This window comes from Podarcis cretensis, assembly GCF_951804945.1.
Source record: "Podarcis cretensis genome assembly, chromosome: 2".
Classification (NCBI taxonomy): domain Eukaryota; kingdom Metazoa; phylum Chordata; class Lepidosauria; order Squamata; family Lacertidae; genus Podarcis; species Podarcis cretensis.
In genome coordinates, this window is record NC_137171.1 from 126,157,194 (window position 1) to 126,176,073 (window position 18,880).

Below are 18,880 nucleotides of genomic sequence, written 5' to 3' on the forward strand. Positions count from 1 at the left end.
GAAACAGGCTGGCTGTGACTGCAGCATTCAGCACCCCGATTCATGGGGGTCCAGAGTTTTGGGACTGGAGGCATATATTTAGGAATGACAGAAACTGTTGTGGGCAGCATAAGATACACATTACACTGGTGGCGCTCACAAAAGACTACACATACAACACATATTTACATTCAAAACACAAAGAATGAATTCCCGGAACCTTTAACAAACTGCCAGGATTTAGGGAGGTAGAGAAAGACATTTTAAATGTGTATGCAGTCACACACACTATAAATGAGACACAGGTAAACAAACAAGACGAATTTTAACAGAGAGAAATATAAAGTATTGCACTTGGGCAAAAAAAATGAGAGGCACAAATACAAGATGGGTGACACCTGGCTTAAGAGCAGTATATGTGAAAAGGATCTTGGAGTCTTGGTTGACCACAAACTTGACATGAGCCAACAGTGTGACACGGCAGCTAAAAAAGCCAATGCAATTCTGGGCTGCATCAATAGGAGTATAGCATCTAGATCAAAGGAAGTAATAGTGCCACTGTATTCTGCTCTGGTCAGACCTCACCTGGAGTACTGTGTCCAGTTCTGGGCACCACAGTTCAAGAAGGACACTGACAAATTGGAACGTGTCCAGAGGAGGGCAACCAAAATGGTCAAAGGCCTGGAAATGATGCCTTATGAGGAACGGCTAAGGGAGCTGGGCATGTTTAGCCTGGAGAAGAGGTGGTTAAGGGGTGATATGATAGCCATGTTCAAATATATAAAAGGATGTCACATAGAGGAGGGAGAAAGGTTGCTTTCTGCTGCTCCAGAGAAGCGGACACGGAGCAATGGCTCCAAACTACAAGAAAGAAGATTCCACCTAAACATTAGGAAGAACTTCCTGAAAGTAAGAGCTGTTTGACAGTGGAATTTGCTGCCAAGGAGTGTGGTGGAGTCTCCTTCTTTGGAGGTCTTTAAGCAGAGGCTTGACAACCATATGTCAGGAGTGCTCTGATGGTGTTTCCTGCTTGGCAGGGGGTTGGACTCGATGGCCCTTGTGGTCTATTCCAACTCTATGATTCTATGATTCTATGATACCCTTCTAAAATGGGCAAAATCCCCCAGCCACACAATCCACCCAAACTATTCCCCCCTCCCCCCGTGGGCTGGGCAGGGGTACTTGGCAGCAACTACAGATGTGTGAGAGGCAGGAGATGTCCCTGGGTTGAAAGCACCACAAGCCCTTCACCTGGTTGGCCTCTCAGTGTTTCAGCTGGGCCGGACTCTGGGGTGCATGAGCTACTATTGGATTGCACCCACCACAGATTGTTGTGGGGCCTGAGGAGGCTGCGAAGGTTGCCTTTGGCTGCTGCCTGCCTGTGGCATCACAAAAGAAAAGGCAAGTGAGTGGATAGAGAGGTGGGCTGGTGAGGGCAGAGGTGGGAGGAGGAAGGAGGGGGCTGCTCTACTGGCCTGCCTGGGCAAGGGAAAAGAGGTAAAGGAAGAGTTTCAGAATTCTATGATCGATAAAAAGCCCAGCTAGGTGATTTGTCCAGCTTAAAATCAGTGTGGTATTATGATTTAATAACAAATACTGACGATTCCACCAGAAAAGGGCTGTGGTTGGCAAGTATATCTCTGTTGGCAAATATTAGAAAACTCTCACACGAAATGTGGCATAGATGGTATGGGACATATATAGCCCAATTAGCACATTATTACATCAGTTGTAATAAGCCCTATGTGTTGCCATGGTTGTGATACTAAAGGGACCTACTTTCATCTATGGTGGAAGTGACCACACATTCAAACATTCTGGTCCCTGATTCACACAGAACGATTAGCAATACATAGAAACTTTGCTCCGGAACGTTATTTTTTAACATCGTTTCAAGGTACAAATAAAGATTTAACGTCCAAACAATTCATCACCTTCTCAGTACTTGCAGCTTAGATGAACTTTTGTACAGCACTGGAAGGAACTCGACAACTTGAATATATAAATGTGGTACAAGAATGCATAGAATAAGGTTTGGTCCTTTTTCTCTCTTCTCTTTTCTTCTACCTTATTCCTACCCTCATTTTCCTCAACTTGGGTTTTTTAAGTAGTGTATGTTTTATCAGGTTACAGCAAACCTACAGCAAACAATAGGAAATGACATACAATATATTTATCAGCATTGAAAAAATGTGCAGTTGTCTTTTGTATTTAGTTGGATATTTTGGAAAAATTATATGGGAAGCTAATTTTTAAAACCCATTTTTTTAAAAAAGCACCCCTTTTGGCCCTACCTGTTTTCCTCCAATGTAAATAAATGGGGTTATATTCAGCTAACTTTTACTCAGAGTAGACCCATTAAAATTAATGGACCTAAGGAAGTTATGGTCATTAGTGTCTATGATTCTTCTTAGAGTAAAAGCTAGTTGAATACAACCAATGGTTTGTGCTAACTAAAACATTTTCCGCAGACAATGATTTGAAGTCCCGTAAGGTTCTCCTTATCCCAATCCTTAGCAAGATGACTGTATTCAAGGCGATGGTGCAGGGCAAGACAAACTCAAGGAAATGGAAGATTGTGAATCAGTTCTGTCTGCAGGTTCAGTTTCCATTTCTTCCGCGTTCACCTCGATGACCACGATCTCTTCCTTGATGGCAACTGCCTTTTCGGGAGGAACGTAACCAGATGTGGAAGGCAGGGCTTCGAGATCAGAAGCGCTGTCTTTTGGTTCCCTGTGAAAAGGATCGTGGCCTGTGGGCTGCTTTGCCTCCCTCTGGTTTTTGTCATGGAGAAACGTATAGGGCTCCATTAATTCATCGAGCATCAATTTTGTGTTTAGAGCACATTCAAAGTTGTTGTCATATTCCCCCGTCACGGACAGTAAGCCACCTTGCAGCGCCAACATTTGAGTTAGCGTTTTCATGCCGATAACTTTCTGTTCCTTTTCCTTGCCCTCACCCTTTTCCCTCTTCCCACCAAAGCACTGCTCATCGAGCTGAATCAGCTCCTCATTTGTAAGGCGTTCCGTGCGAGACGCAAGCGCCTCTCGCACGTCCTCCTCATCCACACCCTCAAAGCCAGCCTGTGCTGCCAGGTCCACAATAGTCTTATGTGCAGCGGGCAACTCCTTCGCCAGCGCTCTGTGATCACGAACATACTTGGGGCATAAGCTTTTCCAGGCAGCGTTCAGAGTCTCTTTTGCAACCATCGACCAAGCTGTAGCAATGAAATCCACAGCCTTCCTTATGTTGAATTCTTTCCAAATGTCCACGAGGCTTCTGTTGTTGTCTTCGGCACTCTTCGTGACCACGTGTTTCATGACAAGCTGGAGATAATAAGCCTTGAATTTGACGGTCACTCCTTGGTCCATAGGCTGCAATGATGAAGTCGTGTTGGCAGGCAAAAACATAACACGGACATTGTCAGAATAATCATGGCTGCTGACAGGGTGGCCAGGGGCGTTGTCCAGCAGGAGAAGCACTTTGTTGTCCAGGTTGTTCTCCAGGCAATAGTCAGTTGCAAAAGGAGAAAAGTAGCTCCTGATATAGTCGCTGAAAACTTCGCGAGTGACCCATGCCTTTTTGTTGGAACGCCACAAAACGGGCAGAGTTGATTTGGGGATCCCCTTCAGAGCCCTGGGGTTCTCTGAGTGGTACACAAGGAGGGGTTTTAGCTTCACATCACCCTCGAGATTACCGCCCAGCAGCAGCGTCAGCCGATCCTTTGAAACCTTGGGCCCCGGCACCTTTGCCTCCTGGATGGAAATGCACGTCCGAGACGGCATGCGCTTCCAAAACAGCCCTGTTTCATCCATGTTGAAGATCTGCTTCGGGTGGTACCCGCCTTCCTCAATGATTTCCTGGAAATGTGTGGGGTAGGTTGATGCGACCGCAGCGTCGGCAGTAGCTACCTCTCCCCTTAGCTTAACGTTGTGAAGGTACGCCCTCCTCTTGAATCTGTCAAACCACCCCTTGCTCGCCTTGAACCCCATGCCTACAGCACTCGCATCCCCCTTCTCGGCCTTCTTCCTCTTCAGGTCCTCAAACAAGGACAGAGCTTTCTCCTGAATGAGAAGGAAGGACAACGGGGCGCCCCGATCGCCGTGACAGTCCATCCACTGAACCAGCAGCCTCTCCAGAGTTTCGTAAATTTCTGCTCGCCCTGTTGTCACCTTGGTTAACTTTTCGCTCTGCAGATTTTCAGCGCTTGCTTTTATCCTCTCGCGGTTGTTGAATATGGTACGGACTGTAGACTTTGACAAGCCCATGGCTAAAGAAATGTCTTTGTTTCGTTCCCCCCGCTCTGCACGCTCCACCACCTCCAGCTTGACCTTCAGTGTGTGGGCTGTTCTAGCCCTCCTGCTCCTGGCCATGATGGCCAGTTTTTTCTCAGCTTTCTTCCTTTCTTTCAGGGACTTCCCAGTACACCTGAAGCACTTTCCACACATCACACATTTATCTGGTTTCTCTTTTGCGTGAGCTCCTAGAGGTTTAGCAAGTGATATGCTATCACCAAGGCTCTTTCCGCACTCGGCACATACATGTGGCTTCCACCCTGAATGTATTCTTTCATTACTAAAATTTCCACTGGTGCAGAAGGTCTTTCCACAAGCTACGCATTTGTACAGTTTCTCCCCCTTGTGGATTATTTCATGGGTAGCAAGGTCTCCTCCACTGCTGAAGCTCTTTCCACACTCAGCACATGTGTACGGTTTCTCCCCGGTCTGGATACTTATATTATTTTGACAATGTTGTTGCTTATTCGGACTGACAATTTCAGGTCCCCTTTGGTTTCCAAATGTCTCTTTCCACATTTCGTGCTCTGCGGATGATTGCACGCAATTCTCGCTGGACTGACCACCTTCTGCTTGGGAAACAAAAGGAAAATGAAATCCTGTTAGGATGACAAGGCAGAAACCAACAACCTCATCAGGGGCAAGACCAATTAGCTGCTTCTCTTTTATGTGCATGCAAGGCCCACCCCCCAAACCCCCTTACAGGCACCAACTCCCCTTCAGATCTTTCTGTATGGGGACAGAAGGTCTCAGTGGGCATTCTGAGCCCTTTTCCAAAGGACACTGTTAGAATCGCGGAAGGAAGAATGCATTCAATGCACAGATCCTGAAAATAGGAAGGTGCCTTATACTGAGTGAGCTCATTGGTCCACCAACAGCAGCTCTCCAGGGATTCAGGCAGCAGACCCACCCAGCCTAGCTGGAGATGCTGGGGATGAAATCTGGGACGTTCCATCTGGAAAGCAGAAGCTCTATCCTTGAGCTACAGCCCTTCCCCAGATTCTGTTGGTGCTAGCCCTGATGAGCTTCAGGCGCCTTCTGAAGGCACAGGAACACAAAAAGCTGCCTCTGTCTCTTGGTCCACCTAGCTCAGACCAGGATTTCTCCCAGGTCTACCTAGGTCTCCTCCTGGTCAGGAGCTTCAAAAGCTTTCTCCAGCCCGAACATCACAGCGACTGATACCGAAAGGCATTGGCACGCTTAGGGATCCTGCAGAGTGTTAGCCCTTCGCGTAACAGACTCAATAGCTCAGCATTTTGGCTAATGTACTTTATTTACATATAATACACTCAGAGCATTCTGACTTAGCTCTTCCTTCTTTCTCATCAGACAGCAAACAGAAAAAGAACAAAGGGCAACAGTCCCACATCACGGAACACAGTAACATCAAAGCATCCTGTTTCCGTCACTTCCCACTCTGTGGAATGAAAACATACACCGTCACGTGATAGAAAACAATCCCATGACTGCAAACACGGAGCAAGAATCCTAACAGGGTCATCTAGTCCAACCCCCTGTGTCAGGGAATGGTCTGAAGACAAGGACTGGGAAATGCGTTCACAGGCAGATCAGCTCCTCTCAGAAGCGGAGGGGGGAGATTGCCCCCCCCCTTGCCTCCAACGTTTTCAGAAGCAGAGAGAGATACAGACACAGAACACATTCCCCAGGAGTTGCCTAGCTAGGAGATATTGAGAGACGAGCAGGAGCAGCTAGCAGATACGTCATTGGAGAGTGTGGGGGGGGACCCCCCCTCCCCAAAATCTAGGAGGTCCGATCATATCAGAGAAGGCAGAGAGGGGGAGGAACTTCCCGCTGGCACTCAGGATGTTGCTGGGGAAGTGGAAGGGAGGAGTCAGGCTAGCCTTGCAGAGAGATGTGTGTTTTGTGCTTGAAACATGATGCTGTAATAAAAGGACTATAAGTCTATCAACTGCTCATTAACTGTGAAGTTGCTGAAGGAAGAGGAGTACTCTCCATGCCTGACACCCTGCAAGTTTGCGTTTGAGTTGGACGTGAAGCAGGACTAGTTCAGTACTGTAGGAGCAGCAGTACAGTAGCCATTCTTGTCATTGTAGTCTTACCTCGGGTTACAGGTGCTTCAGCTTGTGTTTTTTCGGGTTACGGACGTGCTGAAACCCGGGAGTACTGGAATGGGTTACTTCCAGGTTTCAGCGGTCGTGCATGCGCAGAAGCGCTAAATCACGCTTTGCGCATGTGCAGAAGCACCGAATCGCAACCCACGTGTGCGCAGATGTGGCGTTGTGGGTTGTGAATGCTGCTGGTTGCGAACATGCCTCCCACGTTCGCAACCTGAGCGTCCACTGTAATAAACAAACAAATAAACGAAGACTGAAGCTATACACTGTAGAGGGGCCCCAAAGGGCATGTTGCAAAACACCTTATTTACAACTAAAAAGCCCCTGGGAGGTGGGCACCCAACCACTGTTTAAAAACCTCCAAAGAATGAGGGTTCACCACCTCACCTCCAAACATTCCTTTATGCTTGGCTATGCTAGGGCTGGAGAATTCCAAAAAATGTTATCTTTGGTGGCCGCAGAAATAAAGGGGGCTAGCAAAACACGCATTGAGAAACCCAGCTCATGGCTTCACAGGTGGTGAAGGGTTTTTTTTGTGTAGTGCCATATCATCTCAGAGTGAGGGGGGTGGACCCTCCCCCACTATTACCCTACATAGGTTTGCCTCAAACACCAGAAGAAAACAAAGAGTGATCCTTACCCAGAAAGCTCAGGTTCCCACAAATCTCCTCCATGACTTCTCGGTGCAGAGCTCTCTGGCCCAGATCCAACAGTACCCACTCCTCCTCCGTGAAAAACACAGCCACCTCCTCAAAGATCACTGGGCTCTGAAAGAAGAACGTATTTGTCCCCTCTCACACACACAGGTATCAGCATTTTCGTGCAAAGGCTTCTTATTGGGCAGGTGTGGAAGGATCAAAAGGGGAACCCAGAGACACCCAGCCTGCCCCTGCCTCCAATCTCTCGAACCGTTCTCCTCTTACCTGATCCGGTGGCTTGGTAAGAACAGCTTCTGCTCCATCCCATAGAGGAAAAGGGCCGGAAGGACGCTCCAGGGTCATTTCGCCGCCTGGGAGGGACACAAAAATGATGGGATGATGGGGCTGCCCTTGAGAAACTCCAGCGGGTGCAGAATGCTGCGGCGAGACTCCTTCCGGGGTCCTCGCCGTGGGATCTCATTCACCCAGTGCTATACCAGCTGCACTGGCTCCTGGTGGAGTACAGGGTCAGGTTTAAGGTGCTGGTTTTAACCTTTCAAGCCCTATATGGCCTAGGACCCTCGTACCTACAGGACCACCTCTCCTGGTATGTCCCACGGAGGACCTTACGGTCTTCAAACAAAAACATCTTGGAGGTCCCGGGCCACAGGGAGGTTAGACTGGCCTCGACTAGAGCCAGGGCTTTTTCGGCTGTGGCCCCAATCTGGTGGACCAGGGCCCTGCGGGACTTGACATCTTTCCGCAGGGCCTGCAAGACAGAGATGTTCCACCAGACCTTTGGCCAGGGCACAATCTGACCCCCTCTCTCCTTCTGTAATCTTCATAGAACTCTAGCCCAATGGTTGCCATTAATTTGATTCTGAATTGATTTAAGAATGTGATGTGGTCCAAACAAAAGCAGAGCAAGACTTTGGGCACCAGCTTGGCTGCAGGAGGTGCTGGAAGGAGGCGTATAACCACGCTAGGGGCTCCCCCCAGTAGGATCTGCTCTACAAGAAACCAAAGCCATGGAAGAAATATATTCTCATTCAGACACCTTTGACAGCTCAGCACCTGGTGAGAAAAACTTCAACAACAACCCTCCCTCCTCATATCACAGCTTTGCTTCCTTTCAAAGTGATGGATTGGGGCTAAATAAGTTAGCAAAGCTTTTGTAGATGAGCACATCTTCATAAACCGTGGGAGGAGATGGAGTCAAATGTTTCTGCCCCGCCCATAGCTGCCAACCTTCCCTTTTTTTGCGGGAAATTCCCTTATTCCAGTGCCGTTTCACACGGCTATCCTGGATTGTTAGATATCCTGTAGACTGTTCCCGGGACAGGTGAGGCTGCTGATCCCTTATTTTCGAGGAAGTAGTAGTAGTAGTAGTAGTAGTAGTAGTAGTTTGGATTTGGAGTTTGGTCTGAGCCAAGCTGTCGGGGCGCAGTGCCAACTGGGTGTGGTGGGTCAGTGGTGTTGAGGAGCCGTCTGTCCTTAGCGATCTCGCCACACCTCAGAGGTCTGGTATTGTCCCATACAGGGGAACGTGAGGGGTGTATAGGGTGATGCCAACCTTCCAGGTACTCGGCTCCCTTCCAATCGTGAGTGAGTCCAAAGTTCCACAGGCAACAGAATCGCCTTAGACAGAGTCCTTGGAATTGGGGTTTTCATGGTTCAGGGGTCATAAGAAGGCATTGGAACCCGAAGATCAAATTCTTGGAAGAAGAAGAGTTTGGATTTGATATCCCACCTTTCACTCCCTTTAAGTAGTCTCAAAGCGGCTCACATTCTCCTTTCCCTTCCTCCCCCACAACAAACACTCTGTGAGGTGAGTGGGGCTGAGAGACTTCAGAGAAGTGTGACTAGCCCAAGGTCACCCGGCAGCTGCATGTGGAGGAGCGGAGACGCGAACCCCAGATTACGAGTCCACCGCTCTTAACCACTACACCACACTGGCTCTCTGAGGCTGCTGATCCCTTGTTTTCTAATCTGAAAGTTGACAGCTATGGCCCCGCCCCCCAGCTCCAGGGGAACAGGGAGAGCGATTGGCACACCTGAGAGATTCAAGATCACCTGTGGAGCCTCACCTGGCGAGGCAGCTCCTCCGTCACCCTCCAGCACAATCCACCTGAACTGTGGCCTCTGCATGGGACCCAGGGTGTCCTCCTCTGCCTCGAGAGGACCTCTGGCCACTTCTCTCCACCCCTCCACCTGAAATAATAAATAAATAAATAATAATAATAATAATAATAATAATAATAATAATAATAAATTTTATTTATACCCTGCCCTCCCCGGCCAGAGCCAGGCTCAGGGCGGCTAACAGCAGTAAAATTACAGTAAAAACATTATAGGCAGAAGAAGAAGAAAAAACACATTTAAAATACAGGTTAAAATGCAATTTAAAATGCAGCTTCATCAAAACCATAAGGGGAGTGAAACATAAGGGTCAGACTGAGTCCAAACCAAAGGCCAGGTGGAACAGCTCTGCCTTGCAGGCCCTGCGGAAAGATGTCAAGTCCCGCAGGGCCCTAGTCTCTTGTGACAGAGCGTTCCACCAAGTCGGGGCCAGGGCGGAAAAGGCCCTGGCCCTAGTTGAGCCCATTAGTTGAGAGGCATTAGAAGAGGAAGGAGGCAGGGAAAGGGAGGGCAAAAGGTGTGGATATAAGAATCCTATGGATCATGCCACCCACCTGTCAGGGAATGGACTGAAGAGGAGGAGGAATGGGGTGGAGAGCATTGAATTACAGCAGGGTTTCGAGGAAGATCACAGCACAGAGGCAGATGAACAAACGAGCTGGGAGGTGATAGGAGAAGTGGGAGGAGAGGCAGAGCCAGCTGACATGTTGTCACTGGACAACATAGCTGATCCCCCGTCCCCTAGAACTTGGCGTTCATTAAGAGCGCAAGAACAAAGGGCACAGAGACAGTTGACCACTGAAGACACTGAAGAAACAGGTGCTGTTGCTAGAAAGCAAGGGGAGGAGCTCAGTGTGAGCAACGCCATTATTGAGGACTGACTGGATTTCTTTGTCTCTCACCATGATGACTGAATAAACTCCCTTGCTGCCATCGGGGGAGGGAGAGAATTCCTCAAGTCTGACCCCACCTTTTGGCCCTGCAAGGATTAAACAGCTCTCACCTGCTTCTCCTCTCCCTGCCTCTTTGCCTCCGCCTGGCTCAGGAGGAAGCCTTCGGCCAGGGCCACCGCCTGGGAGCTGGTCTCCGCTCCGCACTCCCTGACCCAGCTCTCCATCTCCGGGGGGAGGATAGTCAGGAACTGCTCCAAGACCACCAGGTCCAGCATCTGGGCCTTGGTGTGCTTTTCTGGCTTCAGCCACTGGCGGCAGAGACTGTAGAGTCGGCTGCAAACCTCTCGGGGGCCCTCGGCCTCCTGATAGCCAAACTCCCTGAAGTGCTGGCGCTGAGCATCTGGGTTTTCATTGTCCTCATCGAGGGTCTTCTGTTGTGCCCTTTTCCAGAAGTCCCCGCTGCTCCCAGCTTGGGTTAAATGGGGTCCTTTTCCTGCCTCAGGTCCAGCTAACCATCTTTGTTCTCTTCCATCTTTGTTCTCTTCCATCTTTGTTCTCTGCAGTAGTTGAGCTTCCAAGAAGACCTGAAGAACATTTGTTTGTTCGTTTTAGATATTTCTTCGTTGTCATTTGCTCAAACGCCCCAGCTTAGCACACAATTAAAACACTGGAACCGTATTTGACAAATGCATAAAGGCAATACAGGAATGAATCAACAAAGTTGTAAAATTCAACACCTATCCTCTGTGCTATTTAACAACCACGTGAAACCACTGAGAGGAGTCATCCAGAGGTTTGGAGTACACTGTCAGCAGTATGCTGATGACACTGAGGTCTTGCCTTGGTAATGGACTGGAAGAGAGCAAACAAACCAAACTTCATTCCAGAAAAGATTGAGGCATTGTTAGTGGGTGGTTACTTGAACCGGGTGGGTGGGAGGTGACCTGCTCTTGATGGGGTTACCCTTCCTCTGAAGGAGCGGGTTGGTAGCTTGGGGGTCCTCCTGGATCCTAAACGGCCTCGGTCCAGTATACCTGAAGGAGCATCTCTACCTTCCATCGTTCTGCCCAGACACTGAGGTCCAGCACCGAGGACCTTCTGGCGGTTCCCTCACTGTGGGAAGCCAAGTTACAGGGAACCAGGCAAAGGGCCTTCTCGGTAGTGGCACATGCCCTGTGGAACACCCTCCCACCAGATGTCAAAGAGAAAAACAACTACCAGGCTTCTAGAAGACATCTGAAGGCAGCCCTGTTTAGGGAAGCTTTTAATGTTTAATAGGTTATTGTATTTTAGTGTTTTGTTGGAAGACACCCAGAGTGGCTGGGGAAACCCAGCCAGATGGGCGGGGTATAAATAATAAATTAATTATTATTATTATTATTATTATTATTATTATTATTATTATTATTATGCTGTTGCTCGAGGCTCAGGTGGCCTCAGTGGCCCAGAGTGCCTTCCATCATCTTCGGCTGGTGGCCAAGCTACTCCCCTATCTGGACAGGGATAGCCTAACTACTGTAGTCTATGCTCTGGTAACCTCAGGGTTAGATTACTGCAATGTGTTATAGGTAGGGCTGCCTCTGAAGACTGTTCGGAAACTGCAGCTGGTGCAGAATTCAGCGGTCAGGTTGCTCACCAGAGCAAGACGGTTTGAGTATAGAATCATAGAATCCTAGAGTTGGAAGAGACCACAAGGGCCATCGAGTCCAACCCCCTGCCAAGCAGGAAACACCACCAGAGCACTCCTGACATATGGTTGTCAAGCCTCTGCTTAAAGACCTCCAAAGAAGGAGACTCCACCACACTCCTTGGCAGCAAATTCCACTGTCGAACAGCTCTTACTGTCAGGAAGTTCTTCCTAATGTTTAGGTGGAATCTTCTTTCTTGTAGTTTGGAACCATTGCTCCGTGTCCGCTTCTCTGGAGCAGCAGAAAACAACCTTTCTCCCTCCTCTATGTGACATCCTTTTATATATTTGAACATGGCTATCATATCACCCCTTAACCTCCTCTATAGCCTTACACCGATCCTGGTCCGACTGCACTGGCTACCAATTAGTTTCTGGACACAATTCCAAGTGCAAGTTTTAACTTATAAAGCCTCTCTCCCTGTGAACTGGCCCGGACACTAATATAACCATCTGAGGCCCTTCTTCATGTGCCTCCTCCTCGAGAGGTCCAGAGGGTGGCAACATGAGAAAGGGCCTTTTCTGCGGTGGCTCCCCATCTGTGGAATTCTCTCCTTGGGGAGGTTCAGCTGGTGCCTTCACTATACACATTTAGGTGCCAGGCAAAACTTTTCTCTACAGCCAGGCTTTGGGCTCATTAACACTCTGTTAATGGGCCTGTTTTGTTCTTATTATATATTTTGTGGGGGGGGGGGGTGTTGTGTTTTATGCCTTGAGATCTTTGGATAAAGGGTGGTATACGATTGTTATTGTTAACACCTGCAGACATCAGTAAACAGTTACCTGGAAAATGAAAGAGGCAGATGATTCAGAGCGGTTGGTGTTGTGAAGTATTTGGCTTTTTAAAGCAGAAATAAGGGAAGGCAGAATAGCAGGTTGGGGGGCGTGATTCAGTGGAGAAGACTGCAGGGGCTTCTGAGCACAGGATCGAGAGTGATAGGCAGAATTCTATCAGCAAAACTGACGCCATATAAAACTCTCATCTTGCAGAACATGCACCCATAACTCTCAAGGTGTGGGGGCATAGCTGTCAACTTTTCCCTTTTCTTGCAAGGAATCCTATTCGGAATAAGGGAATTTCCCTTAAAAAGGGAAAAAACGTTGACAGCTAGGTGGGGGGAGGGGAGAGGTAACAAAACATATCAATAAGGGAAAGAGAAAATGGGGGGAAAGAAAAATAGGTAAATCTGCTTAACCTTTGCCTTGGGGTCACATTGTTTTGTTTGAGGGAAAGAGCGAGCTCACACAAAAATTGAGATTTATAGTCAGGCCAAAAAAAGAGATGAAAACAGATGAAAGGATGAAGCCGGCTTGGTCTTCTTAAACTGGTGTCCTTATGCAGGTCATATTGGAGACTATCGAAAAGACATGCTTTGAGTATCTGTATAAATGCTTTGAGTATTTTTATATGCTTTTGACCTCCCTTGCCCTTCTTTCTTTTTGTTAAGCCTCCATTCACTGTTCAGATCTTTGCATCCAAATCCCGCCCCCCCCTTTGCACACCCCCCTCCCTGGCCCCGGGACGCCCCTCGAGCCCAAGTTGTGGGGAAGTGGGATTGGGGGGGGCAGTTGTCACTCACCTCATCCAGGGATGCAACCCGTGGGAAGATCTTTTCTTTCTTTCCCACATGCAAAGCGGAGAGAGGAGAGGAATCGAATCTTGCAAAGCTCAGCTGCTCCTCTCCTCCTCCTCCTCCTCCTCCTCCTCCTTCCCCCCCCCCAGCTGCCTCTCTAGGCATCCGGCCGCCCCTTTCTCAGTGGCTTTCCCCCCACACCGCCTTTATTTATTTTTTGCAAAGGAAATACACGCCCCCCAAGGGCTAAAAAGCAATTGCTCGCAGCCCTAGAGAGGGCCCTGGGAATAGTCACTTCCTCCTCCCAAATCTTGGTGGGAAAGGGAGGGGTGTGGGTGGGTGCGATTTGCAGGAAATCCTGCAGTGCTGGTGGGGGTTTTTCAAGGCGGGGGGGGGGGGAAGCAAAGGGATATCATGGAATCAGTTGCATGGGACCCCGAGGGGTCATCTAGCCCAACCCCCTGTGTTGCAGAGATCACAGCTAGATCATACATGACCCAACCCCTGCTTAAAAGTCTCCCGTGAAGCCTAGGAAGTCTGCCTTATGCTGAGTCCTGTTGCCTGCACTGACTGGCAGCGGCAGCAGCTCTCCCAAGATTTCAGATGAGGGGCGCTTAAAGTCCTGAGCAACCTCTGTCTGCCCAGGACGCAAGTGTAGCAGGTAGAAGGGGGCTCTGCCACCCTAAAATAAGTATACGGTGGTACCTCAGGTTACATACGCTTCAGGTTACAGACTCCACTAACCCAGAAAAAGAACTTTGCTTCAGGATGAGAACAGAAATCGCGCGGTGGCAGCAGCGGGAGCCCCATTAGCTAAAGTGGTGCTTCAGGTTAAGAACAGTTTCAGGTTAAGAACGGACCTCCGGAACAAATTAAGTACTTAACCCGAGGTACCACTGTACGGTGTGGACATGGCCACAGTTAAAAAATAAAAGACAGGGAGAAAAAGTTCAGCCCTGGCAAGGGAGCAGAGAGGGAGGTGGAAGGGGGGCTCTTGGTTGTGAATGGTAGAGTTGGAAGGGTCCCGAGGGTCATCTAGTCCAACCCCCTGGAATGCAGGTGTCACAGTTAAAGAACCCCTGACAGATGGACAGCCAACTCTGCTTTTGGAACAATTTTGCCCTTCTGCCAAGTCGCAGGAATCAGGTGCAGCCCACGGTGCGATTTTCATAGAATCAAATATTCGGGGAGTTAGAAGGGGACACAAAGCGGTCATCTAGTCCGAACCCCCGGCAGGGCCGGAATCACAGCTAATTTTGGATCCTGAACTGGACCGGCATTTCTATTCTCCCACCAACCAGCCTCTTCCAAAGCCATTTATTCCATGCTTTGCTCCCTCACTCCTGTTAAAGGTAAAGGTAAAGGTACCCCTGCCCGTACGGGCCAGTCTTGACAGACTCTGGGGTTGTGCGCCCATCTCACTTAAGAGGCCAGGGGCCAGCGCTGTCCGGAGACACTTCCGGGTCACGTGGCCAGCGTGACATCGCTGCTCTGGCCAGAGCCAGAGCCGCACACGGAAACGCCGTTTACCTTCCCGCTGGTAAGCGGTCCCTATTTATCTACTTGCACCCGGAGGTGCTTTCGAACTGCTAGGTTGGCAGGCGCTGGGACCGAGCAGCGGGAGCGCACCCCGCCGCAGGGATTCGAACCGCCGACCTTTCGATCGGCAAGCCCTAGGCGCTGAGGCTTTAACCCACAGCACCACCTGCGTCCTTCCTGTTAGGAGTGAATAAAAACAAACTTTTAAGGATTTGCAGACCCCAATTAAGAAAAAGAGTGTGTGCGGCTGAACATTTTAAAAGCTCAAATTGCTATTATCATTATTTACGTTTTGAAAGTGGGGAAAATAAGCCTATTGCTGTTGCAGTTTGAGGTCTTGTGCTTTCCTGTGTGTTTTAGGCCAGTTTAACAGATGCTTCAGGGCCAGGTTCTGGGACACACAAGCACACATAGCTTACTGCAAATATAGGAACTCTAACCCCTCTTAATTAATGAGTATGTTTCCCTCAGGCAGAAGTATAAACTTCTGCTAAGATGGAAAAAACAGAATGCAGAAAAACATGCTTGGCATATCTCAATAAAGGCCTCCCACCTCCCCCTTCTGGCATACAATATTAGGCCTGCTGGAGAATGCTTGCAATGTGTGTACTATCGGACTCAATGAATGGATGCAATATTCTCATTCTCTCTATCATGGGCAGGGTAGTGAGGTCAACCAAATAACAGAATCTTTGGAAAACTTTCCAGACTGGCCTCCAGTATCTATAACCAAGGTCGAGAACCTTATTTTAGTTAAAAAATAATAAAGCACCCAGCATAGGCTATTTGCCCCCAGAAAAGTTGAAATCTATCATCGGCTGGTGGGCCTCCCTGCTGGCGGTAATATTCTCATTTATCAATTCATCCGGGTTATTTCCTGAAGTTTGGGCCACTGCTGTAGTCATCCCTTTTTTCAAAAAGGGCCTTCCATCCGATCCGGCTAGTTATAGACCAATTAGTTTTCTGTCTGTGATTAGCAAATTATATGCAAAGCATCTTTACAATAAGCTAGTTGACTGGATAACTGATGGAGCAAGCAGGAATTAGATAAGGCAGATCCACCACAGACCATTGCTTTGTACTAGCCCATTTTATAGATAAGTATGTTAAGAAACCAGGTGGTGTGCTATATGTAGCTTTCATTGATCTGAAAGCTGCATTCGATTCAGTCTCTCGAGAAAGACTGTGGGATAAGTTGAACTCTTCACGTATAGATAAAAGATGATTGTTATTGATTAAATGTTTATATAAAAACTGCTGAAAGTGCATTGCTTTACAAATGGGCAGCTCACAGGATCTGTACTGTAGCCTTTCTAGGCCTTTTTAACCATGGGTAGGAAAGCGTTGCACCCGGGCAGGGACGAAAAGAGTCAAACGACACCAAGGGGTTAAATCCAGAGAAAGAGCTTTATTCTGCCATGGGGGGGGGGGCAGAGGACCTGTGTGATGGATTCACAAAAACAGGCCGCAGAAAAAACATTTTACAGCAGGTTTTTATCCTTTTCCCCAAACCCCCTTTTTCCCTCTCCCCCTTCACAGAATTGCATAGAAAATGTTCCCTGGCTCTGCTCCCGGAAGAGTTTGCAACAATCTAAAGGTGCTTGGACAAGGTCAGCTAGCCTGAGAAGCAAAAGACATTGTGCTCTACCGTTGTTACATAGAAAGATGCTGAGCTAAAAGCTTTTAGCCTTAGAGGGAGAAAAAAAAGCTTTGAGAAGTGCAGTTTGAAAAGTGCTTGAGGCTTTGAGGCCTGGCTGGGGGGGGGGCGGGAATTCACAAACCTAACTGTTCCCCTTCAGTACCAGCCCCAAAGGGAGTTAAGCAAGGTTGTATCCTAGCTCCCACACTGTTTAATTTATGTATAAATGATATTGTCCAGAGTTTAACATCCCCAGAGTATCATGCCTCGAAATTGGCCACAGAAAGCCATCTCTGTATTACTATTGGATAGATTTTCCCTGAAATTGATTTTTGAATTCTGAATTTATTGTTATTCACGTTTTATACTGTATTTTATGCTGGGTTTTGTTGCATCAATTAAGTGTTTTAAATTTGTTGTTAGCAGCCCTGAGCCCGGTTTTCTGAACTGGGAAGGGTGGAGTATAAATAAAAAAAATATTATTATTTATTATTATACGCAGATGGTGTGGTACCTCTATCCCAAACAAAAGTAGGCCTAAAAAGATGGATGAGGGCATTCTCAGGATACTGCCAAAGAGAACAGCTGGCTGTGAATTGCAAGAAAACTAAAGTTTCAAGAAACGATAGTCACGTTGAAGCTGATTGGTCTGGGATGGAATGCAACAAGACTCTGATTGGCCAGCAAAGAAAAGGGAGTTGACTGACAGCTGGCAGAAATAGTGACAGTTGGGAATGTCAGTTGGTGAGGGGAGGTGTGAGGCAAAGAGCGCTGAGAGGAAGCTGAGGGCTGGATATGAAGCTGCCATTAGGGCCAGGAAAGGGGAGCTGGCAGCTGTGTCAGGCCGAGGCTGCCCTGCTTTTTTTAAAAAAAGCCTTAACTTAAAGATTTCAAAAAAGCAGGTTTTTCAGAGATTGGCTAAGCTGGCCAAGCAGCCAGAAGTACAACTGGATGAGCTTTGGGGGGCGGTCGGAGGCAGGAGACCAGCTTGGCCTAGCGGCTGTGGGTGCTGGGGCCGTGGTCGCCATGAAATGTGCAAGGCCCTGGCACTGAAATTTGTGGGTGCCCAGCCCCTTCATGGGGAATTTTGTGGGTACTCACGCACCCAGGGCCCCTGGGAGTTAGCACCTATGGCCAGAGGTAGATTGTCCCCAGTAGCTAAACCAGGTTGTGAGCATATATGGCCAAGGTGAAGGTTTAGGGTCTTTGGCCTGAGGTAAATTTGCCTTTTAGAGGCTGCTGTCAGCAACTGCCATCGACTCAAGTCCACAGAAACTGTCACTGAGCACATCAAAAGCCACCAAGTCAGTATCAGTGTCCTCTCGATAGCATTAATGTGCCTTTAATAAACAGTCTTAGTTATGGGTTCGTTGTCTCCAGTGTTAGCTGGGTATACTGGATTTGGCCACTGTGAGAGCAGGATGCTGGCCTGATCCAGCAGGGTTTATTAAAAGGTGGGACCGAAGGAAACCTTTTTGTGGTAATAGTTGAGGGAACAGTTTTCCACACAGAAGAAGAGTTGTTTGGATTTGATATCCCGCTTTATCACTCCCCTTCAGGAGTCTCAAAGCGGCTAACATTCTCCTTTCTCTCCCTCCCCCACAAGAAACACTCTGTGAGGTGAGTGGGGCTGAGAGACGTCAGAGAAGTGTGACTGGCCCAAGGTCACCCAGCAGCTGCAGGTGGAGGAGCGAAGATGCGAACCTGGTTCACCAGAGTACGAGTCCACCGCTCTTAACCTCTATACTTCCCTGGGCTGTATGGGTGGTCATTTGAAGGCCTTGTGGGCTGTAGGCCCCTGAAGTTTGTCCCCATATGCCAGACCTGACTGCAACAAAGAGCCAGTGAAGTAATTCTTCCCCAGAATGTGGAGTTTGATACCTTTCACATTAAGAAGGGCTCTTCTAGATAGATCCCCGCCCCCCGGTGAGTGAGGGAGATAGTGTCAACAAAACCACATCTAGTCAATTCTCACAAATAATTTCACCAAGTCTTCCTGGGACTTTGGAGAGCTTGGATGACTCCCTGAGAAGGTGGGCTCTTCTTTCTCAAAGGTTTTTAAATGGAGGTTGCCTAGCCACCTGTCAAGAGATTCTTCAATCCCTGCATTGCAGGGGGTTCGACTAGATGTACCCTATGTACTCTATGATTCTATGGATTGTAAGCTACCATGTCTGGTGTAGCCTAGGCCAGGGTTGGATCTGCCTGGTGCCTCCCATTTTTGGCATTATTGATGGCTGTAGCATCAAAGCCACAAACTACAAGCTTCTGTATGATGTACATCTGTACTCAGGCACTGTTTCCAGATTCTGGAAAGCAGGAACGGTACACGGAACGCCCAGACACCCCACATGAATCCTGGGACTCCTCAAACCCAAACAAGGAAGCAGTGACTCTAAAA

General features: G+C 48.4%; 1 protein-coding gene across 1 annotated transcript; it reads right to left on the bottom strand.

Annotated features, from left to right (window-relative positions):
* Positions 1 to 1,528: 1,528 nt before the first annotated feature.
* LOC307206161 (uncharacterized protein) lies at positions 1,529 to 13,418 on the bottom strand. Its single transcript, XM_079958966.1, has 6 exons — positions 13,308 to 13,418; positions 10,151 to 10,624; positions 9,096 to 9,219; positions 7,294 to 7,379; positions 7,011 to 7,137; positions 1,529 to 4,846 (listed from the first exon to the last, which is right to left on the bottom strand). Exons 2-6 carry the CDS (start codon positions 10,586 to 10,588, stop codon positions 2,511 to 2,513), a joined length of 3,111 nt encoding a protein of 1,036 aa, XP_079815092.1. The 5' UTR covers positions 10,589 to 10,624; positions 13,308 to 13,418; the 3' UTR covers positions 1,529 to 2,510.
* Positions 13,419 to 18,880: the final 5,462 nt, after the last annotated feature.